This window comes from Lacerta agilis, chromosome 2, assembly GCF_009819535.1.
Source record: "Lacerta agilis isolate rLacAgi1 chromosome 2, rLacAgi1.pri, whole genome shotgun sequence".
NCBI lineage: Eukaryota > Metazoa > Chordata > Lepidosauria > Squamata > Lacertidae > Lacerta > Lacerta agilis.
In genome coordinates this window covers 70,310,770-70,328,037 of record NC_046313.1, presented here as the reverse complement: position 1 = coordinate 70,328,037, position 17,268 = coordinate 70,310,770, and the positions used below count along the sequence as shown (strand labels likewise).

The following is a 17,268-nucleotide window of genomic DNA, read 5'->3' as shown; positions in this document are numbered from 1 at the left end:
CAGGGATTATTGATGGTTGGGCGTGTCCCTGAAAACAAGGGTACCCAGAAGGGGAAACTTTTGATTCACGTCATCCCGTGCAAATTAGAAAGCTGCACGGGAAATCTGCGGTCTCTTCGCTCCCCCGGCTTTGCATAGCTCTGTCGTTCACCCGCCCTGCGCATTTCAAGGGCTAAGCCACGTCCCCACCCACTCCGCCAGCTGGCCTTTTGTGCCTCCCGGCACCGCCGCCTTCCCACCCCTCGCCCCTCCTCTTCTGCCATAAGCCTCCCAAAAGTCCGGGTATGCAAAGGTGCAAGCACACCGGTCCCCGCGGGAATTGCGACGCCGCAACTGCCGCTCCAAGCCCGCCCCCAACTGGTGCGCGAAGCACAATGCAGAAGCTGCGCGCGCCCTGCCTGTGCTTTCCCCACCGCGCTTGCCCAGTCCCCCGCTTCGACAGCAAGACGAGCGGCTTAGTGGACCATTAAAGAAGGTAGGCAGCTGACTCTACGGACCAATGAAAGCGGACCCTCGGGAGGAGGCGTGACGCTGCCAACCCACCAGTCTCAGCCTTCCTTCCTCCGGGGTCTCGGGAGAAATCTCAGCCAATGAGGAAAGGCCGGAGGCGTTTCCGCCCAATAGGAAAGCGCCGAGGGGGTTGGCTCGTCGAGCCGCGTGCAGGAAGTGCGCTGTGGTGAAAAAGCAGCAGCAGCCCCGGCAGAGGCATGGCGGCCGCGGGGATGAAGAGAAAGCAGCAGAGGCAGCGCGGAGCTTCTGCTTCGGGCTCAACGGCGGGGGGCGCAGCACGCAAGAAGCGCAAGGTAAGTGGGGAGTGCGGTAAGTGGGGGGAGGGAGGGGAGGGAGAGCGGCCGAGCCCCCCACCCCGGGGCGCCGCGTGGCTGAATTGCTTGGCGACACGCGCTCCCCTTTCGGGCGTCGGGCTCGTTTAAGGGGTTCCCCCCCACTCCACTGCCCTAAGCAAGTTATTTTCACGGGGGCAGAGACCGAGGGTGAGGAGGGTGGTGAGGGTAGCGCCACGTGCTCGTTTCCAAAACAGTAAGTAATGACCACCGGCAACTGTGCAGAGTGAGCCTTAGCAAGTTTACTCGCGAGGAAGTCCACTGGTTTCAGTCGAGCATGTTGCTCTTTTCGCTACCGGCCTTAAGCGGTACTTGAGGATGCCTCGTAGGCTTAAATTGCTTGTTAAATAAGCTGTAGGGGGGGGTCATAATTCTGTCGTTTGAGAACTTACCATTAGCTTTGTACTTTATACCCGTACTTTGGTAGTTATTCTCTCATCCAGAGAGAGAATTTTGCATGTAGAATGGGTTTTGGTTGCACAATTGGTCAGTTCTCCAGTTACTTGTCATTGGCCATTTTCCTTTACTACTTAAAACTCCTGTTCCTCAATATAGCAATGCTTCACTCTAGTAGACTTGCAATTGTTTTCTGAAATGATTGTTTTCACTTCCTAGCTCCCTGTTGCCGAGGAGAAAGCGTGGCAGAAAGCTGGCTCTAAGTTGAATGAGGAGATTTCCAGCGATTCTGAACCAGACATGTAAGGATATGCATTGTAGCTTAGAAGGAAAGATGCATGATCTTGACTAAAGACGAATGTTCTCAGAAATATGAATTCAGAGAACCAGACTTGGTATGAATCCCCTCCCTAAGGGGGGTAAGATAAAAAAAGTTGGGCGAGAAAATTGTGTTCTCCTTGCCACAAAGCAGGCTGTTATGTTCTTGCATAGATCTAGACATTTGTGTAATACAGTGGTACCTCGGGTTAAGTACGCTTCAGGTAAAATACGCTTCAGGTTAAGAACCCCGCTTAAGAACAGAAATCGTGCTCTGGCGGTGTGGCGGTAGCAGGAGGTCCCATTAGCTAAAGTGGTGCTTCAGGTTAAGAACAGTTTCAGGTTAAGAACGGACCTCCGGAACAAATTAAGTACTTAACCCGAGGTACCACTGTACTTTGCAGTGCAGCTCCCAGGGATTCTTGGAACACAACCCTTTCTTGACCCTTAGGGGACACTGGGAGAATTGAAGTCTCCTCTGAGATCATGAGAATGTTATTTCTAGCTAATGTATGATTGTAAGAGAGAAAGCCTTATGGGTTGTATCTTTCCCACCTATAGCCCAGCAAGGAAAAAGAACAATGAAGCAGCAGATGAAATTGAGGAGACAGCACAAGAAAAGAAACTAAGATTAGCAAAGTTATATCTGGAGCAGCTTCGACAGCAAGGTGAGATGTTGGATATGTTGTGATATAACACGACTGCAAGCTCTGTGAAATATTGTAAAACATCAACCAATATGGTTTTAAAAAGTAAGAGAATCTGGAATTAAGGGTGAAAGCTCCTATGAGAAACTCATGGTCTTTTTTTAAAAAATTGATGTAGAAGAAACGATTGCAGAAATTTACTGAGACAGTATAGCTTAGGTTGCTGATATATCTCAACTTTTAGAATCTGCTTAAGAGAAGCAATTTTTAAAAAAGTGTGTTGGGAATGGAGATTGGTTTGGAGTACTTCTTCTCCTCAAAGTGTCTGGAATGGCCTGTGTTTGGGGTTGATTCCTGTGGTTATGCAAACAAGCAACTGATTCTCTTTGCCATAGCCACTTTATCTGATAAGCCAGCTTTTGCCAGTGAACTGGTACGCCCAGCTATTTCAAGTGGCAGCCATGCATTTGTGGGATACAGTCGTACCTCATGTTACGTGTTTCATCCGTCATGGGTTACGAACCCGCCGAACCCGGAAGTACCGGAACGGGTTACTTCCGGGTTTGGCAGTTCGCACATGCTTAGATGTGTCAAATGATGTCACGTGCATGCGCAGAAGCACCGAATCACGCAGCAAGCATGCGCAGACGTGGCGCTCAGGATGCGGACTGCTCAGGATGCAAGCGGGGCTCTGGAACGGATCCCGTTTGCATCCAGAGGTACCACTGTATGTACAAATTGACCCCATGTACCTTGATGAATGGCTGTTCTAGGACAGTATTCTTCAGGCCTTGGGTTGCTGGTCTGAACTCTTGTCATCCCCAACTAGTTTAGTCAATGGCTGGCGATGGTAGGAGTTGTGGGTTGCGTTCAGGCAGCACTTTATTACATTTTCCCAACGTTTCTCTACCTCATAATTGCTGTGTGTTACGTGATCTGGAAATCTAGCAGAATGTAGTGGAAGTTTTGTTCTCATTTCCATGCTAATTGCTTCCAGAAAAAAAAAAAACAGTTTTGTGTTGTAATTTCCCCACTTTTTGTCATGCTTCACATTATATGATGAAATTTAGCATGGTGTTCCAGCCACGGCAGTTCTTTCCCATAGTTTTTATGGGTGAACCAGGGAAGAACAGAAAGACATATGTACATCAAGACATTCACATGTTCAATGGCATTCACTCTTTGAAGCCTTGGGTCTTATGGCCTGTTTGTATGTTTTGCCCTGAACAGAAGAGGAAAAAGCTGAAGAAGAGGCCTTTGAGAAGGATCTGGTTGCTGGCCGGCTGAAGGAAGATGTGGTGAGTAGGATACTTGGTAAAAAGGTGCTTGGCTTCAAAAGGGCAGAGGAGAGGTAGATTTTCCCACCTAATGAAAAAGTTTTAATGGGGTATTTTCATTAGAGAGTAAATTTTTTTTAAAAAGCCTTCCATGTTGTAGTAGCTGACTGGGCTTGGCCCTTTCAACAGGCCCTCTTCCACATAGTAGCAAGAAGCTGGTTGGTAAGCAGGAAAATCAGCAGTCCATCTCTGCCTACCCATGCTTGCCTTTCAAACAGCAAGTGGAAACGGACAGCAAGGGCTGTTGTTGTTGTCGGTGGTGGTGTGTGTGTGTACACACATACACATGCAGTTTCCCACCCCTAATTTAAAGCATATTTGTAACTACAGTTCTCTAATACTTATCTCCACACTCATGAGAGCTGGAAACATAATATTTTTAAAAATAAAAGATAAGACCTATCAGTTCTGTTAATTTTGAGCAGTGTTGCTTGCACGTTGTTAAAACTACTTGGGTTTTGGGAAGGGGGAGAGAGGATTCTATTCCATCCAATTTTATTTTACTCTTCTCCCATAGCTCGAACAGAAAGGAAAATTGCAGCGACAAATTGCCAAAATCGTAAGTATATACAGTATCCCTTGAACCTTTTTGCTGCAAGATTTCAGAGCAGCTATAGCTCTGTTACTTGGAGAGGTGGCATATTAATTTACCAGATTACACATGGCACTTTCTTCTACTACTTGAGATTACTTGGAGATTTATTCATTGGCTTTTAAATGAAAATTGTTCTCTTCTCCTTGGTCATTGTAATGTTCATGGAATAGTTCTGCCAGAAACTGTGCATTTGCCAAATTCTGATCGTTTCAAGTTAGTTTTCAAAGAAGTTGGTTATTTTGGTGGCTCGATGCTCCAGTTTTATTTAACAAATCTGGCTTGGTATTGAATTTAGTGCTACTATTCTATTTAGTATGGAAGTAGGAGACATAAAGTGCCTCAGTTTGCAGAGTCAGTGGAATGGAATGTTTCCTTTGCGTACTGCAAAGCACTTAAAGTTTTATCACAGGACATGAGATTGTTTGTGATGCAGCCTCAAATATTGCTCTTACTGTTACTCTTTGAACAGTTGCAGCCTCCAGACGCGTCTGAAATCAGGGTACTACGAGGTCACCAGCTCCCCATCACCTGTTTGGTCATCACACCAGATGATAAATACATCTTCTCTGCAGCCAAAGACTGTTCAATCATCAAATGTGAGTCTTATTCTGTACAAAATGACATAGTGTTAAGACTGATTGTTGAGTCGAACTTAGCAGTATACAACCCTGTGCTGTTGTTTTAAATTTCACCATCTCCTCCCTGTGTGATCTCTGCTAATTCCTCCTTAATTACTGATAGAAGGCATCTTATTTCAAAAGGAAATCTGCCACTTTTTGCCTCCTCAACCATGGATTCTACTGCAGTAACTCAACTTTGCAATACTCCGGACAACTAAAGTGGAGAAAGATTCGCAGTGACGATTCAAGTCCTTGAAAATGACTGTGTGGTATTTGCCTTCTTGTCCAACTCATTTTAGCCCTTGTTGTATCTTAGGGGATATTGAGAGTGGGAAGAAGGTGCATGTGATCCGCAGAGGAAAGAAGGGGTCAAAGGACAACCATGTTGGCCACACAGCACACATTCTCTCCATGGCTGTCTCATCGGATGGTAAATACCTGGTAAGAGAAACTGACACCTTTCCCCCCAGAGATGGAGTAATATTTGAGTTCTCAATCTTTGCAGCTCAGATTTTGCTATGAAGAGGGAAAGCCAGACAACCCTTCCTCCAAGTGTCCTCTTGGGTGGGCTTTTGGCTAGCATGATGTCCCTTTGGCAGGTGGTTGCTAATCAAACTCTTGTGTTATTGGTCATGCCAGCAAGTGGGTGCACATGTGGTGCGCAGGCATTCCTGCATTGTTTACCTGTCCTTTCACAGGACTGGGTAAAGTTAGGTATTTTTGTTGTCAGCTGCTAATAGGGTTGTAAAAGCCTGCCTTATACCAAGCCAGACCCTTGATCCGTCCAGCTCAGGAATATCTACACTGATGGGCAGTGTCTCTCTGGGCTTTTGGCTGGAGGTTTCCCAGCTCTATTTGGAGATCCCGGGGACTGAACTCAGGAGCTTTTGCGTGCAGCGCACTTAACACCAAGTGGAGAAGCTATTGGCTTGGATTATAGTGCGCACCGGGCCTCTCTAGAAGCTTGATCTAAAAAGCCAAGTAGAGTAAAGGGGAGGGAGCTAACCCAGCAGCCAGCACAAATTGTTGACTAAGTGGTTGTCTTACTACAGCTGATACCAGTAAACATGTACAATGTTGCTGAAGGGTTGTTGGTACTGATAAGCATCTTGCCTTGCCTTTTCTCTCTTAGGCTACAGGAGATAGGAACAAACTTATTTTGATCTGGGAAGCTGCAACCTGCAGCCACCTGTATAAGTTCACAGGTCACCGTGATGCCGTATCGGTGAGTAAGTTCATTGCCTTAGTTCAGGGGTAGGCAACCTAAGGCCCATGGGCCGGATGCAGCCCAATTTCCTTCTCAATCCGGCCCACGTATGGTTCGGGAATCTGCATGTTTTTACATGAGTAGAATGTGTCCTTTTATTTAAAATGCATCTCTGGGTTATTTGTGGGGCCTGCCTTGTGTTTTTACATGAGCAGAATGTGTGCTTTTATTTAAAATGCATCTCTGGGTTATTTGTGGGGCCTGCCTGGTGTTTTTACATGAGTAGAATGTGTGCTTTTATTTAAAATGCATCTTTGGGTTATTTGTGGGGCATAGGAATTCGTTCAATTTTTTTTCCAAAATATAGTCCGGCCCACCACATGGTCTGAGAGACGGTGGACCGGCCCACGGCTGAAAAAGGTTGCTAACCCCTGCCTTAGTTGTAGTGATGCTGTAGCTTAGGCAGGCACAGGATTTGGGGTCTAGTATATCTGAAGGAGTGTCTCCACCCCCATTGATCTACCCAAACACTGAGGTACAGCACCAAGGGCCTTCTGACTGTTCCCTCACTGCAAGAAGCCAAGTTACAGGGAACCAGGCAGAGGGCCTTCCCGGTAGTGGCACCCACCTTGTGGAATGCCCTCCCACTAGATGTCAAAAGAACAACAACTACCAGACTTTTAAAGACATCTGAAGGCAGCCCTGTTTAGGGAAGTTTTTAATGTTTGATTGATTATTGTATTTTAATGTTTTGCTGGAAGCCACCCAGAGTGGCTGGGAAAGCCCCGCCAGATGGGCGGGGTATAAATAATAATAAATTTTTATTTTTATTTTAAAATGTGAGCTGTGTTCATCCAGATCTTATAGGAAAAGTGGGGAAAATATTTTATATACAAAGAAATTACGGTTAGATATAGATAAATGCAAGGATGTGCCTTTTAAAAGGAATTTGAGACTTTTTGCCTGAGGGCATGTTGCAAATGTCCTACATTGTGTAGCAGAAAATATATCCCAGCCCTCTATTTTTTTGGGTCAAGTGCCATGTCACTTGAGTCTCCCATCTGTAGCTTGTGCCGGTTGCTTGTTCCATAGTTTTGAAATCTGCTCTGGAGAGGAGGCAAATTAGGTCTGGCAGTGAGATTCAACTATGCCATGATTGTGAACACCAATGAAATCACTGCCTATTTTCATTTTTTATGTTTTTATGTATTTTTTCTTTTGCAATGTCTTTGACTAGATCGGATAAATAAAATAAAAATTCCCGCCAATCTTGCCTCTTTTGCACCACTGTCCCCCTTCTCCTTACTCTCCCTGTTCTCCGAATGCAGGGCCTGTCTTTCCGGAAGGGGACCCACCAGCTGTACAGCGCTTCACATGATCGTTCAGTCAAAGTGTGGAACGTGGCTGAAAATGCTTACGTGGAAACTCTGTAAGGAGCTTGCCTCCCCCCACCCTTCTTCTTAGTGTGCTTATGGTATTACAGAAACAAATGCACACTCCACAGCTGAATCTCATCTGCTTTGCTATTCCCACACCTTCTTTCCTCTCAGGTTTGGTCATCAAGACATGATCACAGGGCTGGACAGCTTGAGTCGGGAGTGCTGTGTGACGTCAGGAGGGAGGGACGGCACTGTCAGAATCTGGAAGATCCCTGAGGAAGCCCAGCTGGTGTTTTATGGGCACCAGTAAGTACTTACATAGAATTGGTGGGGGGAAGGCAGGTTGGTGGACTACATGCAGCATGTCACATATCCAACATGAAGCCACCCTGTGATTTTTGCTGTAAGCTGACCTACACTTGGTCAGATTATCGGTCAGTGTTGACACTAGCTGACAGCGGTTCTCCTGGATTTCAGATAGGATACTTAGCCCAATCCTTCCTAGAGATGCTAGACATCGAGTGGGACCTTCTGCATGCAAAGCAGCTACTCTACCACTGAGCTATGGCCCTTCCCCAGTGCCTAATGTATATAAAGATGGGACAGGAACACTAAAGGCTGGAAAACGGTGTTGTATGCGCTGGTTCCTTCACAGTGGTTATAGGCCTAAATGCAGGATATTTAAAAGAGGGGCTGTGAAGGCGAAGGTTTTTAATATGGACATTGTTTGAGGCACCCAAGATACATGAAACTGCTACTGCAGGAGAAGATAGCAGAGATTCTTTCCTGCATCAAAATGAGCATCCCCACCCCCTTTTTGACAGTGACCCCACACCTGTAGAAATGGCAGTTCATTGGTCTCTCTCAATGCGGACCTTTAAATGGGTCCTCAAAACAGATCTGTATGCTGTGGCATTCTCATGCTAAGGCTTTTAATTGGGCTGTTGAATCTGCGATGCTGTTCTTCATTTTCTTTTTCTTTTTTTAAGAAATAGGATCTGTGGGTTAATGGTTGTTGTTCCTTGCTGGTATTCATTCATTCATTATGTGTAAAAGATGGCTGTGGACACACATCTTGGGAGGGCTTGGTCCTAAAAGGTGGTTTTATAAATACTGCAGCACGCTCTCTTAAAAAGAATAATGGCTTCCTGTTTTGGATTAGGGGCTCCATTGACTGTATTCAGCTGATCAATGAGGAGCATATGGTGTCTGGTGCGGACGATGGGTGAGTACTCCCTCAAGCCTTAACATTGCTGAATTAGCACTTTCACCCCGTAGCCTCTTCTTGCACATATGTCATATAATTGTTTGATATTTCCTGAAGGTCAGTATGCCTCTGGGGTCTCTCAAAAAAGAAACCACTAACCACAGTGAAGAAAGCCCACAGTCTCCATGGCACAGAGGGCCTGGAACAACCATACTGGATCTCTTCAGTTGCTGCTTTGCTGAACAGTGACCTTGTAGCCACAGGTACTTCATATTTTGGTCTCATTTGCACATTACTGTAAACCGTAGTTAAGCTTCATTGTGCTTTAAAGGTGAAGGTGCAGTGTGCTGGTGTGCAATGTTAAAATGGAAGGCGCTTTGTGCCAAGCCATGGTTTGGTTTACAGTTACATCTGAACCCAGGCTGATAGAGAAGGAGTAAATTGCCTACAAATTTTATTCCATGAATCACCATGCTGTGCACCCATCTTTAAACCAAGATATCCTTTAAAGCAGCTATCTTCAATTGTTTCAGACGCAGGACCACTTTTAACCCAAACATTTGGACACCCACTTCTTAATCTTTTACCATATACTTGTATGGTGTTAGAGCTCCTGTTGTGACCCACATTGCTTCAGGCAGAGGCACACTAGTGGGTCGCCACCCACCAGTTGAAGACCAGTGGTTGAAAGTGACGTGTGAATCCAGCATCTGAAACCCTTGCTTATCTTTTCTTGTTGTGCTATAGCTAAAAGGAGGGAGGTGTTGTTGTTTTTTAAGGCCTGCTGTAGTAAAAGCTAGCTGTGTATTTTAGGCTGCATTTCTGTACTTAGAAGCAGGGCTTATTGAACTCAGCGGGATTCAATGCTGAGTAGATTTTTGGTTGCACTTGTACACTCTGCTCAATGGGAAGCCTGCCTATACAGTAGTTGGAACATTGGATAAAGCCATCTTCTGCTTTAGACAAATCCTGCCTAACAGGTGTGGGCTCGGATACTATTTCATGATGCATTTAAAGATCCTTGTTAGGTGTAAGTGGCCCAGAGTGGCTGGGGAAACCCAGCCAGATGGGTGGAGTATATTATTATATTATTAAGAACTACATGTTAATAAACCTCCCTCATTTTCTGACTGCTGCCATACGAGTGTCCTAAAGACAGTAAATAATCTGTTTGGGGTTTTTTGGTGTTGGGGTGAGCTCTTTATTTACACATATAGGTGAGTTGCTTCACAAGCTTCTTTTCTGGGTTCCATTTAGCAAGGATGTCAATATCCTGGTCTGTGATGTTGAAAGACATGGCCGGGTGTGTGGGGAAAACTTCATTCTAGTCCCTGAATGTGACAACAAACCCTGACACGCTTTTGTTCTTGGAAGGTTCGCACAGTGCCAGTGTGAAGTTGTGGAAGTGTGGAGAGGGATTCCGGAGGCTGGAGCCACTCTTTGAGATTCCCCTGGTGAGGAAATTGGGGGCAGGAAGGAGGATGGTTTTCTTTTCATCAGTAGCTTTCCACACAGTGCTGTTGATAGGCTGAAAGTGAACCAGGGGACTTCTTTGCACAGAGCTCACCTTGACCATGAATTCTGATCATGGCCTCAGCCTTTCTCTTAGCTCTTCCCCTTGCAATATGCAGATAACTACTGGTATTCTAATGTCCCTGGACCTGTTGCTGCAGGGATCATGGAGATCATGTGTATTAAACGCTTTGAAGGCTGTAAGTTAATAAATTAATAAATGCTTATTAATTGTGGGCAGTTGAGTGGTAGATAAACTTAACTGTTGTGTTTAGTAGGCTGCAGTATATCCTGCTGAGTAGTCACGTGGACTTACTTTGATTTAGAAAACACACCCACTTTTAAGTTTCCAGCAGCTCCGAACTGCATTATGTATAGCAGAATGACCTCTTTAAAGTTTCCAAAACAGTATTCCCTTTCTGCTGATAGTGTTCTGGCACAGAGGTTTCAGGAGGAGAGCTGCTAGCTCAGAACTTAAAAGAGCTAAGGAATCCTTTGAAGCCATTGCCATGTTTGCTACTGTGTGGAAAAATTGTAGTTTGGCCATAAGGAATAGTAAAATACTGGCTTAAACTACAGAAAGGCCGCAAGAAGGTTGGGACATCCAGGAAATCATGAGTATAAAATAAAATGGCAGTATGACTGTGATAGAATGACCTATGCCAGCTTGGAATATACAGAGCACTTCCAAAACATCTCAGACTTTCCATAATTCTGGTGTGCTGGTGGCTCATTTGCACACTTTGGATGGAGGTGAAATGGAAACTGTCTGCCATGTCAGAATATCAAAGGGAGGCTTATAGACCAATCATATCACTTTGTTATATCAGTAAATAAGATTCATGTAGCCTGGAATCTGAAGTTTATATCTCTGGGTGTGTTTCTCTCTCAGGTTGGCTTTGTTAATAGCTTGAAGTTCTCAAATTCTGGAAACTTCCTAGTTGCTGGAATTGGACAAGAACACAGGTATCCCATACTCCATACCTGTTTTATTATAATGTGTGCATGATTCTGATTTGCATTCTCCATCATCTTTAAAATAGATGTAAATAGCTTTAAACTGTCACAGTCTGTCCCCACTACAAACTATCTTGAGGATCTCAGTTTCAAGATGAGATTAGAACTGCCTTGCAGAATTCTTAAATCTCTCATGGAGTTTGGTAGTACTCCTGAAAATTTAAGAGTCAACTTTTTAGCACTTCTGTGCCCCTAAAGAGATTTGTTCCATTTTCCATGAAAAAATATCTTGCTTAGCACTCTCATGGGAGATGTCTCTTAGTGTCTTTGCAATTATTATTATTTTAGTGTAAACTTTAGTTAAATCTAGGTTCATCTGTTTTTAAGGCCAGGAGTGAGAAAGGGAACACCCTCTTTAAGAGTAAGAATTAGCATGGAGGTTTTGAGGCTGAGCAGCATCGTTCAGTCTTCTGTTTGTATAAGACAGAAAGCATGCGTCTGAACAAGAAGATGGTCCCAAGTCCTAATAGACCAGTTCCAACCTTGTCAGCTTCTCCTGATGTATCCTGTTGCAAATCAATATGTCTCTGTCTTTTTCTTTTATTGATGATGGCTTCTTGTGTAATGTTTACTTGATTGTTTAAATTCAGATATACTTTATCACAGAACCTAAAAGGCGTGTATTAGTAGCAGAAAAATTTATTTTACCTGGGTTTTATTGCAGATTGGGTCGCTGGTGGAGGATCAAAGAGGCCAAGAACAGCATTTGCATTATTCCACTCAAGAAGACTACAGCAGGAAACTCACAGATACCTGATGAAGGCTCCTAATATTCTATAACCTGTTTATTAAAGCCATATTTTGTGTTTGTAAAATGGTAACAGCCATCTTTTAATTATAGTTTCAGGGATGAGGGTGGTGCTTTGGTCTAAACCACTGAGCCTCTTGGGCTTGCCGATCGGAAGGTCGGCGGTTCGAATCCCATTGTTGTAGGTTGGTCCCAGCTCCTGCCAACCTAGCAGTTCGAAAGCATGCCAAAAAGTGCAAGTAGATAAATAGGTACCACTCCAGTGGGACGGTAAACAGCGTTTCCGTGCGCTGCTCTGGTGTCTGTGTTCCATTGCGCCAGAAGCAGCTTAGTCATGCTGGCCACATGACCAGGAAAAACTGTCTGCAGACAAATGCCGGCTCCCTCGGCTTGTAAAGCGAGAAGAGCACCACAACCCCAGAGTCGTCTGCGACTAGACTTAACTGTCAGGGGTCCTTTAGCTTTTTAATTATAGTTTAGTTATTTTCCTCACAGGAATTGTGGATGAGGTTTTCAGAAGCAAGGGGGCTGTAGTTTCTGAAATAAAAGAAGCAATCATCTGTTGTGTTCTGGAGCCCCTTTAAAATAATTATGTTCTACCTTTTTCTTGAAGAATCTGGAAAGTATGTGACGTTCCCAGGCTGGTACTACCCAGACCCAGATCTTCAGAAATATTTGGTACTTTAAGGCCATTATTTGGGCCAAATCAGGGGCAATCATTCTATTCTCCATTAATCAAACATAACTTCGTAATTGAGAACATAGAAGGCTGAAGGCATGCCCTGTTCTAGGCATAGCTGTCAACCTTTCCCTTTTTTGCAGGAAATTCCCTTATTATAGCATTGCGAAACTGCAGGGAGGGTTGCAGGGAGGGTTGACAGCCATGGTTCTAGGTAAGGTAGGGAAGGGCATGAGAAGCTGGCTTTTTTTACTCTTGAGTCATGCGTCTGCCATTCCTTAGGGTGTCTGTTGGGAGAGGAGAATTAAACTATTGTCTCCTACATCCCAATCAGGGAAAAGCCAAGAGCCAGCTGTTCCCAACCAGTTGTCTCCCAGATGTTATGTGGACTCACATGAGGTCCAGCCAGCATGGCCACTAGCAAGGATTTTGGAGTTGTAGTTGAACAGGATCTGGAGCGCACCTGGTTGGAAAAGGCTGCAGTATACAGCTTGATTTCTCAACCTTAAATAGGTCTGGTAAGATGTTTGTGTGCAATATTTGAATCGTGGGTAACCTCAGATCACGCTGCCTCATATTTCCTCATTCATCTCTACTTAGGAATTAACAGTGCAGCCTAATTCATCTTTACTTGGAAGTAAATCTCTGTTCAGGTGAGCATGCACAGGACTTGGTTTCAGTGAAGGGAGATAATTTGTTTGGAAGCAAACATGGGTACAGACTGGAGTGACCCATCCAAACACCAGACATGCTTTTTCTTGCTGTAAAAAGTCAACTGGTAACCTTTTCCACAAATGCAAGTCCAACTCTCAGTTTGAACTGAATGCAGATGACTAGTAATTTCAGTTCTGGAGCATCCCTTTGAAATGTTATGACTTTGCAATTGATAGTAGTGTGTCTAAATTTACAGAAGTTCTCTGGTTTCTGAATGCTGCCGCTTCTGATGTCATGATTGTGTCTCTTTTTATTCTCTTGTCTTAAGAGCCATCCATTTGCTGCTGTTAAAGTTGCCGTGGGGCAACATGCTTTTTCCTAATAATATGGTTATCTTTTGGGAGAGGAGGCACCAGCATAAAAGAGGCAACATAATGCAATCCCTTTTTTTGACAGTGGTTAAAAAAAACCCCATCATAGCAGGTGCTGTAATAACCTCACTTTGCTCTCCATTGCCTCTCTCCAGTTCCCATATTGCAGAGATATTCCAGGATGGTGTTTTTGTGACATAATATTTGCCACAACACACTGTTGAATTCTTCCCTAATTCCCTAATCTCTGGCCTTTATTTAGGAAACCCGGAGTCAGATTATATAGTCGACTACTGTCCATTTGGACTGGAAACAACTCTCCCAAGATATTAGGTAGCAAGACCTGACCTGCCCACAGCTTTTTAATCAGAGATTGACAGTGCAATCCAATGCATGTTTGCTCAGAAGGAAGCCCGACTGAGTGTTTTACACACACACACACACCTTCCTCCCTGGAAATACGATTGCAGCCTAAACATAGCAACTTACGGTACATTTGCAAAGGGTGTGTGTTTCTGGGCTTCTAGCTAAGAATTTTGTCTAATTTCAGATTTTGGCATTGCATGACTTCTGTAAAGTTCTCATTCAGAATCTTGAGTGCTAATTAGATCTTTTGTTATGAATAATGGCACTTATGCATGTTTTCCCTCCTGCAGGGGAGGCAATGGGAGAGAGATGCATTTGCAAAGGTCCTTGAAGTTGTGATAAGGGTTGCCCGAGTGAAAGCGGATTAGACAGCATGCTGCTTTGAGGGAGATCAGTTGCCCAACACTAGCAGCTTCACAAACCTTTTGCTCCATTCTGCTCCCGGAGCTTCAGCTGTGAAAGCCTAATCAGGGTGAATTGGCTGCTTTTGTGCTACACGTATGCTTCTTTCTGTGTTGAGTTAGGCCATGGCTAGGCAAACTAAGGCCTGGGGGCCGGATCTGGCCCAGTCGCCTTCTAAATCCGGCCCGTAGATAGTCCGGGAATCAGCGTGTTTTTACATGAGTAGAATGTGCCCTTTTATTTAAAATGCATCTCTGGGTTATTTGTGGGGCATAGGAATTCTTTCATTTATATTTTTCAAAATATAGTCTGGCCCCCCACAAGGTCTGAGGGACAGTGGACTGGCCCCCTGCTGAAAGTTTGCTGACCCCTGGGTTAGGCATTCACAAGCTAGCAGTTTTGTGTGTGGGTGAGTGGGGCCCACCTGTCTCTGGACAGAGTAAAATTACACCTTGCTCATAATCCCAATCAAGTCCAACATTTGCAGATGACAAGACTGACTTGCCACTGACATGATGCAGTCACTTAGCTAGAATTTGAGGGCAAGTAAGCAATTGAAGCTTCTATGGTGGGCTCAAGTCAAAGCTGGTCTGCTTGTTTTTGCAACCTCAGCTATCCCAGCTACAAGCAAGATGCTCTTGTCACACAAGGCTTCAATAATAAAAAAGCACTTTATTTACATAAATTACAAAAGGTCACAAACTTCCCCACAAAAAATTACTTTAAACTTTCCCATTTTTTTAAAACGGTATGTATCACAATAACACTTGCGTCTTTAGATAAAATTCACATTCTCCTTAACCCATCCCACATCAAACATTTTGTTGTTGCCACAGCCCTGTCTTCCTCCCCTGAGTGCCTTCACCTTTCAGTTTCCGATACTAAAGGGACCCCCAACTTCTTATAGGCCTGTTTGCAAACTGATAGAAACTGCTGGGCACAGTATACACTGTAATCTCTTCACAGGCTGCTCCTTACAAGCTTAATTTCAACAAAGGAAGAGGACCCTTTGTGTGTTGGGAAAAGCCTCATCATGTTGGCGATTCCTGCGGTTAAAAATAAAACTATAACCCTAAAAGATGAACCTTCTATCATTTTGGTCAAAATGTTTCCCTTTCATCTGATGTTTTCTTCCCAAGGTGGGAAAATAGTATGCAACAAATAAGAGAAGAAGTTCTGAATGATGGCTGCAATTCTTACAGGAAGAACAATAATGTGGGCAGTTAAAGAGCTTAGTCTATCTGGGAATTTGATCTCCTTTTGTTTGCTTTCTGGATAGTACTGAAACAGAGAACCAGGTTCATGTCCCCACTCAGCCATGGAGCTCTCTAGGGGATCCTGGACCAGCCGATGTTTTTACCTAACTTCTACCTCACAGGCTGATTGCGAGGATAAAAATGGGGGAGAAGGAAGCCCATGTGAACCTCCTGGCAATGCTTAGGAAAAGAATGGGATAATAATATAATAAAGAAGCAAGTGTAGCAGTCTGCCTGAAAACAGCTTGTGGTTCTCCAGCAATGCTTTCTGCACGACTCTTCCTTTCTTCTATTGTTCTTTGCCGCAAAGTGCATTCTTACATATACATTAATAATACAGTTTGAAAATCTTACAACGCACAGACCACTGTTTTAAGACCTTGGAGAGTAGACCAGATCCAATTTTGGCATGTCTTCCCCCTTTATCCAAAGTGGCTTAGAGCAATAGACTCCTGTGAATTTCAGATGTAAGACTCACTGCTTAAATAACAACAGTAGAAAGGATTAGAAGAGAGGAATCGATAGAAGAACCCTATGGGTATATTCTGGAATCTTCAAGCAATGTAGGAACTTCTATACACAATTATAGCCGTTCTCTTTGTTAAAACAGCAGACTAAATAGGATAGGAGCTGCATGCTTGTAATCCTGTTTAACTGGATGGCACTGGTCTGCTAAGGGGTGTCAGCAGCCACAATTGTTCCTCCCACCTGGGGTTGGGCATTTATACTTTGGTACTTGAGACAAATGTTCCCTGATAAGGCTAGATTACCTCTGCCAAGTACTAGTGTAGAGCAGTGTTTCACAATGTGCTCCTCCAGATGATGTTGGACTCCCATCTCCTATCACCCCCTGAACATTGGCCATTCTGGTTGGGCTGGATGGGTGCTGATGAGTCCAGCAACATTTGGAAGGGTAGTTTCAAGTATTTGAGCAGGGCTTCCACATTTTTTGGTGGGGAAGAGGCATTTTTTTATAGGCCTCTATTGAGTCTCGTAAACCGTAGTCTCATGTCCAAAAATGTAGGGAAAGTTTTTCCTTACATGCTAATCAGTATAGAGTATCCGCTCAGCATTTGCTGTAGGTCTCAGGTTCTAGGTAGGGACTGGGAACAACCCTGAGAACCACTACCACTCAATATAGGCAATGCTGAGCTAGATGAACCCAATGGGCTGATTCAGTATAAGGCAACTTCCTATGTTCCTATTGGTTTAGAATAATAATTTCTAGGCCGTCCATTTTCTGGTTCAGAATTTTGCACACAGATTCAGCCCCAGAAAGTTATTACAATGAGATGTTAAAAAGCAGACCTGATCAATTAAAGATATATTCATGCAAAATCCTTTTTTTTTAAAGGAGCGGATGAGGAAATATCTTTCTTCATCTTGCTGCAACGAACAGGGCTATGACACGGTAATGGCACCTTACAACATTTCACACCTGTTGTCAATATGGATGGCACAGGCGAGGCAGGTCCACAGTATAGTGTAGGTGCCTCAAATCATCACTTGTGGAAGAAATCTAGTATAGACATGCCGTAGGTCTACTGCTTTATTTTTATTTAAAAAAAAATAGTGGCACTGACACAACATTTTAAATGGTATTCTATTAATTATGTCTTGCCTATAAAAAAACACTTCTACTGCGACTCATTAGAATACATTGCCTGTTTCAAACATTTACATGAATACATAGGAAATACTGCAATTTGCAAATA

General features: G+C 44.0%; 1 protein-coding gene across 2 annotated transcripts; it reads left to right on the top strand.

Annotated features, from left to right (window-relative positions):
- Positions 1-677: 677 nt before the first annotated feature.
- On the top strand, positions 678-11,892 carry RRP9 (ribosomal RNA processing 9, U3 small nucleolar RNA binding protein). 2 transcript variants are annotated; one of them, XM_033140648.1, is made up of 15 exons: positions 678-803; positions 1,458-1,540; positions 2,118-2,224; positions 3,434-3,501; positions 4,058-4,099; positions 4,605-4,731; positions 5,072-5,196; positions 5,888-5,980; positions 7,291-7,391; positions 7,513-7,647; positions 8,504-8,566; positions 8,666-8,811; positions 9,923-10,002; positions 10,953-11,026; positions 11,742-11,892. In XM_033140648.1, exons 1-15 carry the CDS (start codon positions 708-710, stop codon positions 11,845-11,847), a joined length of 1,446 nt encoding a protein of 481 aa, XP_032996539.1. In that variant the 5' UTR covers positions 678-707; the 3' UTR covers positions 11,848-11,892. The 2 variants fall into 2 exon arrangements, 1 of the variants encoding a protein (XP_032996539.1); XR_004425999.1 differs by lacking the exon at positions 11,742-11,892 and having other exon boundaries at positions 8,671-8,811; positions 10,953-10,976.
- The last annotated feature ends 5,376 nt before the right edge of the window (positions 11,893-17,268 follow it).

Bases quoted from the DNA above. Each gene is read 5' to 3' on its own strand.
- RRP9 (XM_033140648.1), top strand. From the start codon at position 708: ATGGCGGCCGCGGGGATGAAGAGAAAGCAGCAGAGGCAGCGCGGAGCT. The intron at 5,981-7,290 runs GTGAGTAAGTTC...CTCCGAATGCAG, and splicing joins GTCACCGTGATGCCGTATCG to GGCCTGTCTTTCCGGAAGGG. The intron at 7,648-8,503 runs GTAAGTACTTAC...GTTTTGGATTAG, and splicing joins CTGGTGTTTTATGGGCACCA to GGGCTCCATTGACTGTATTC.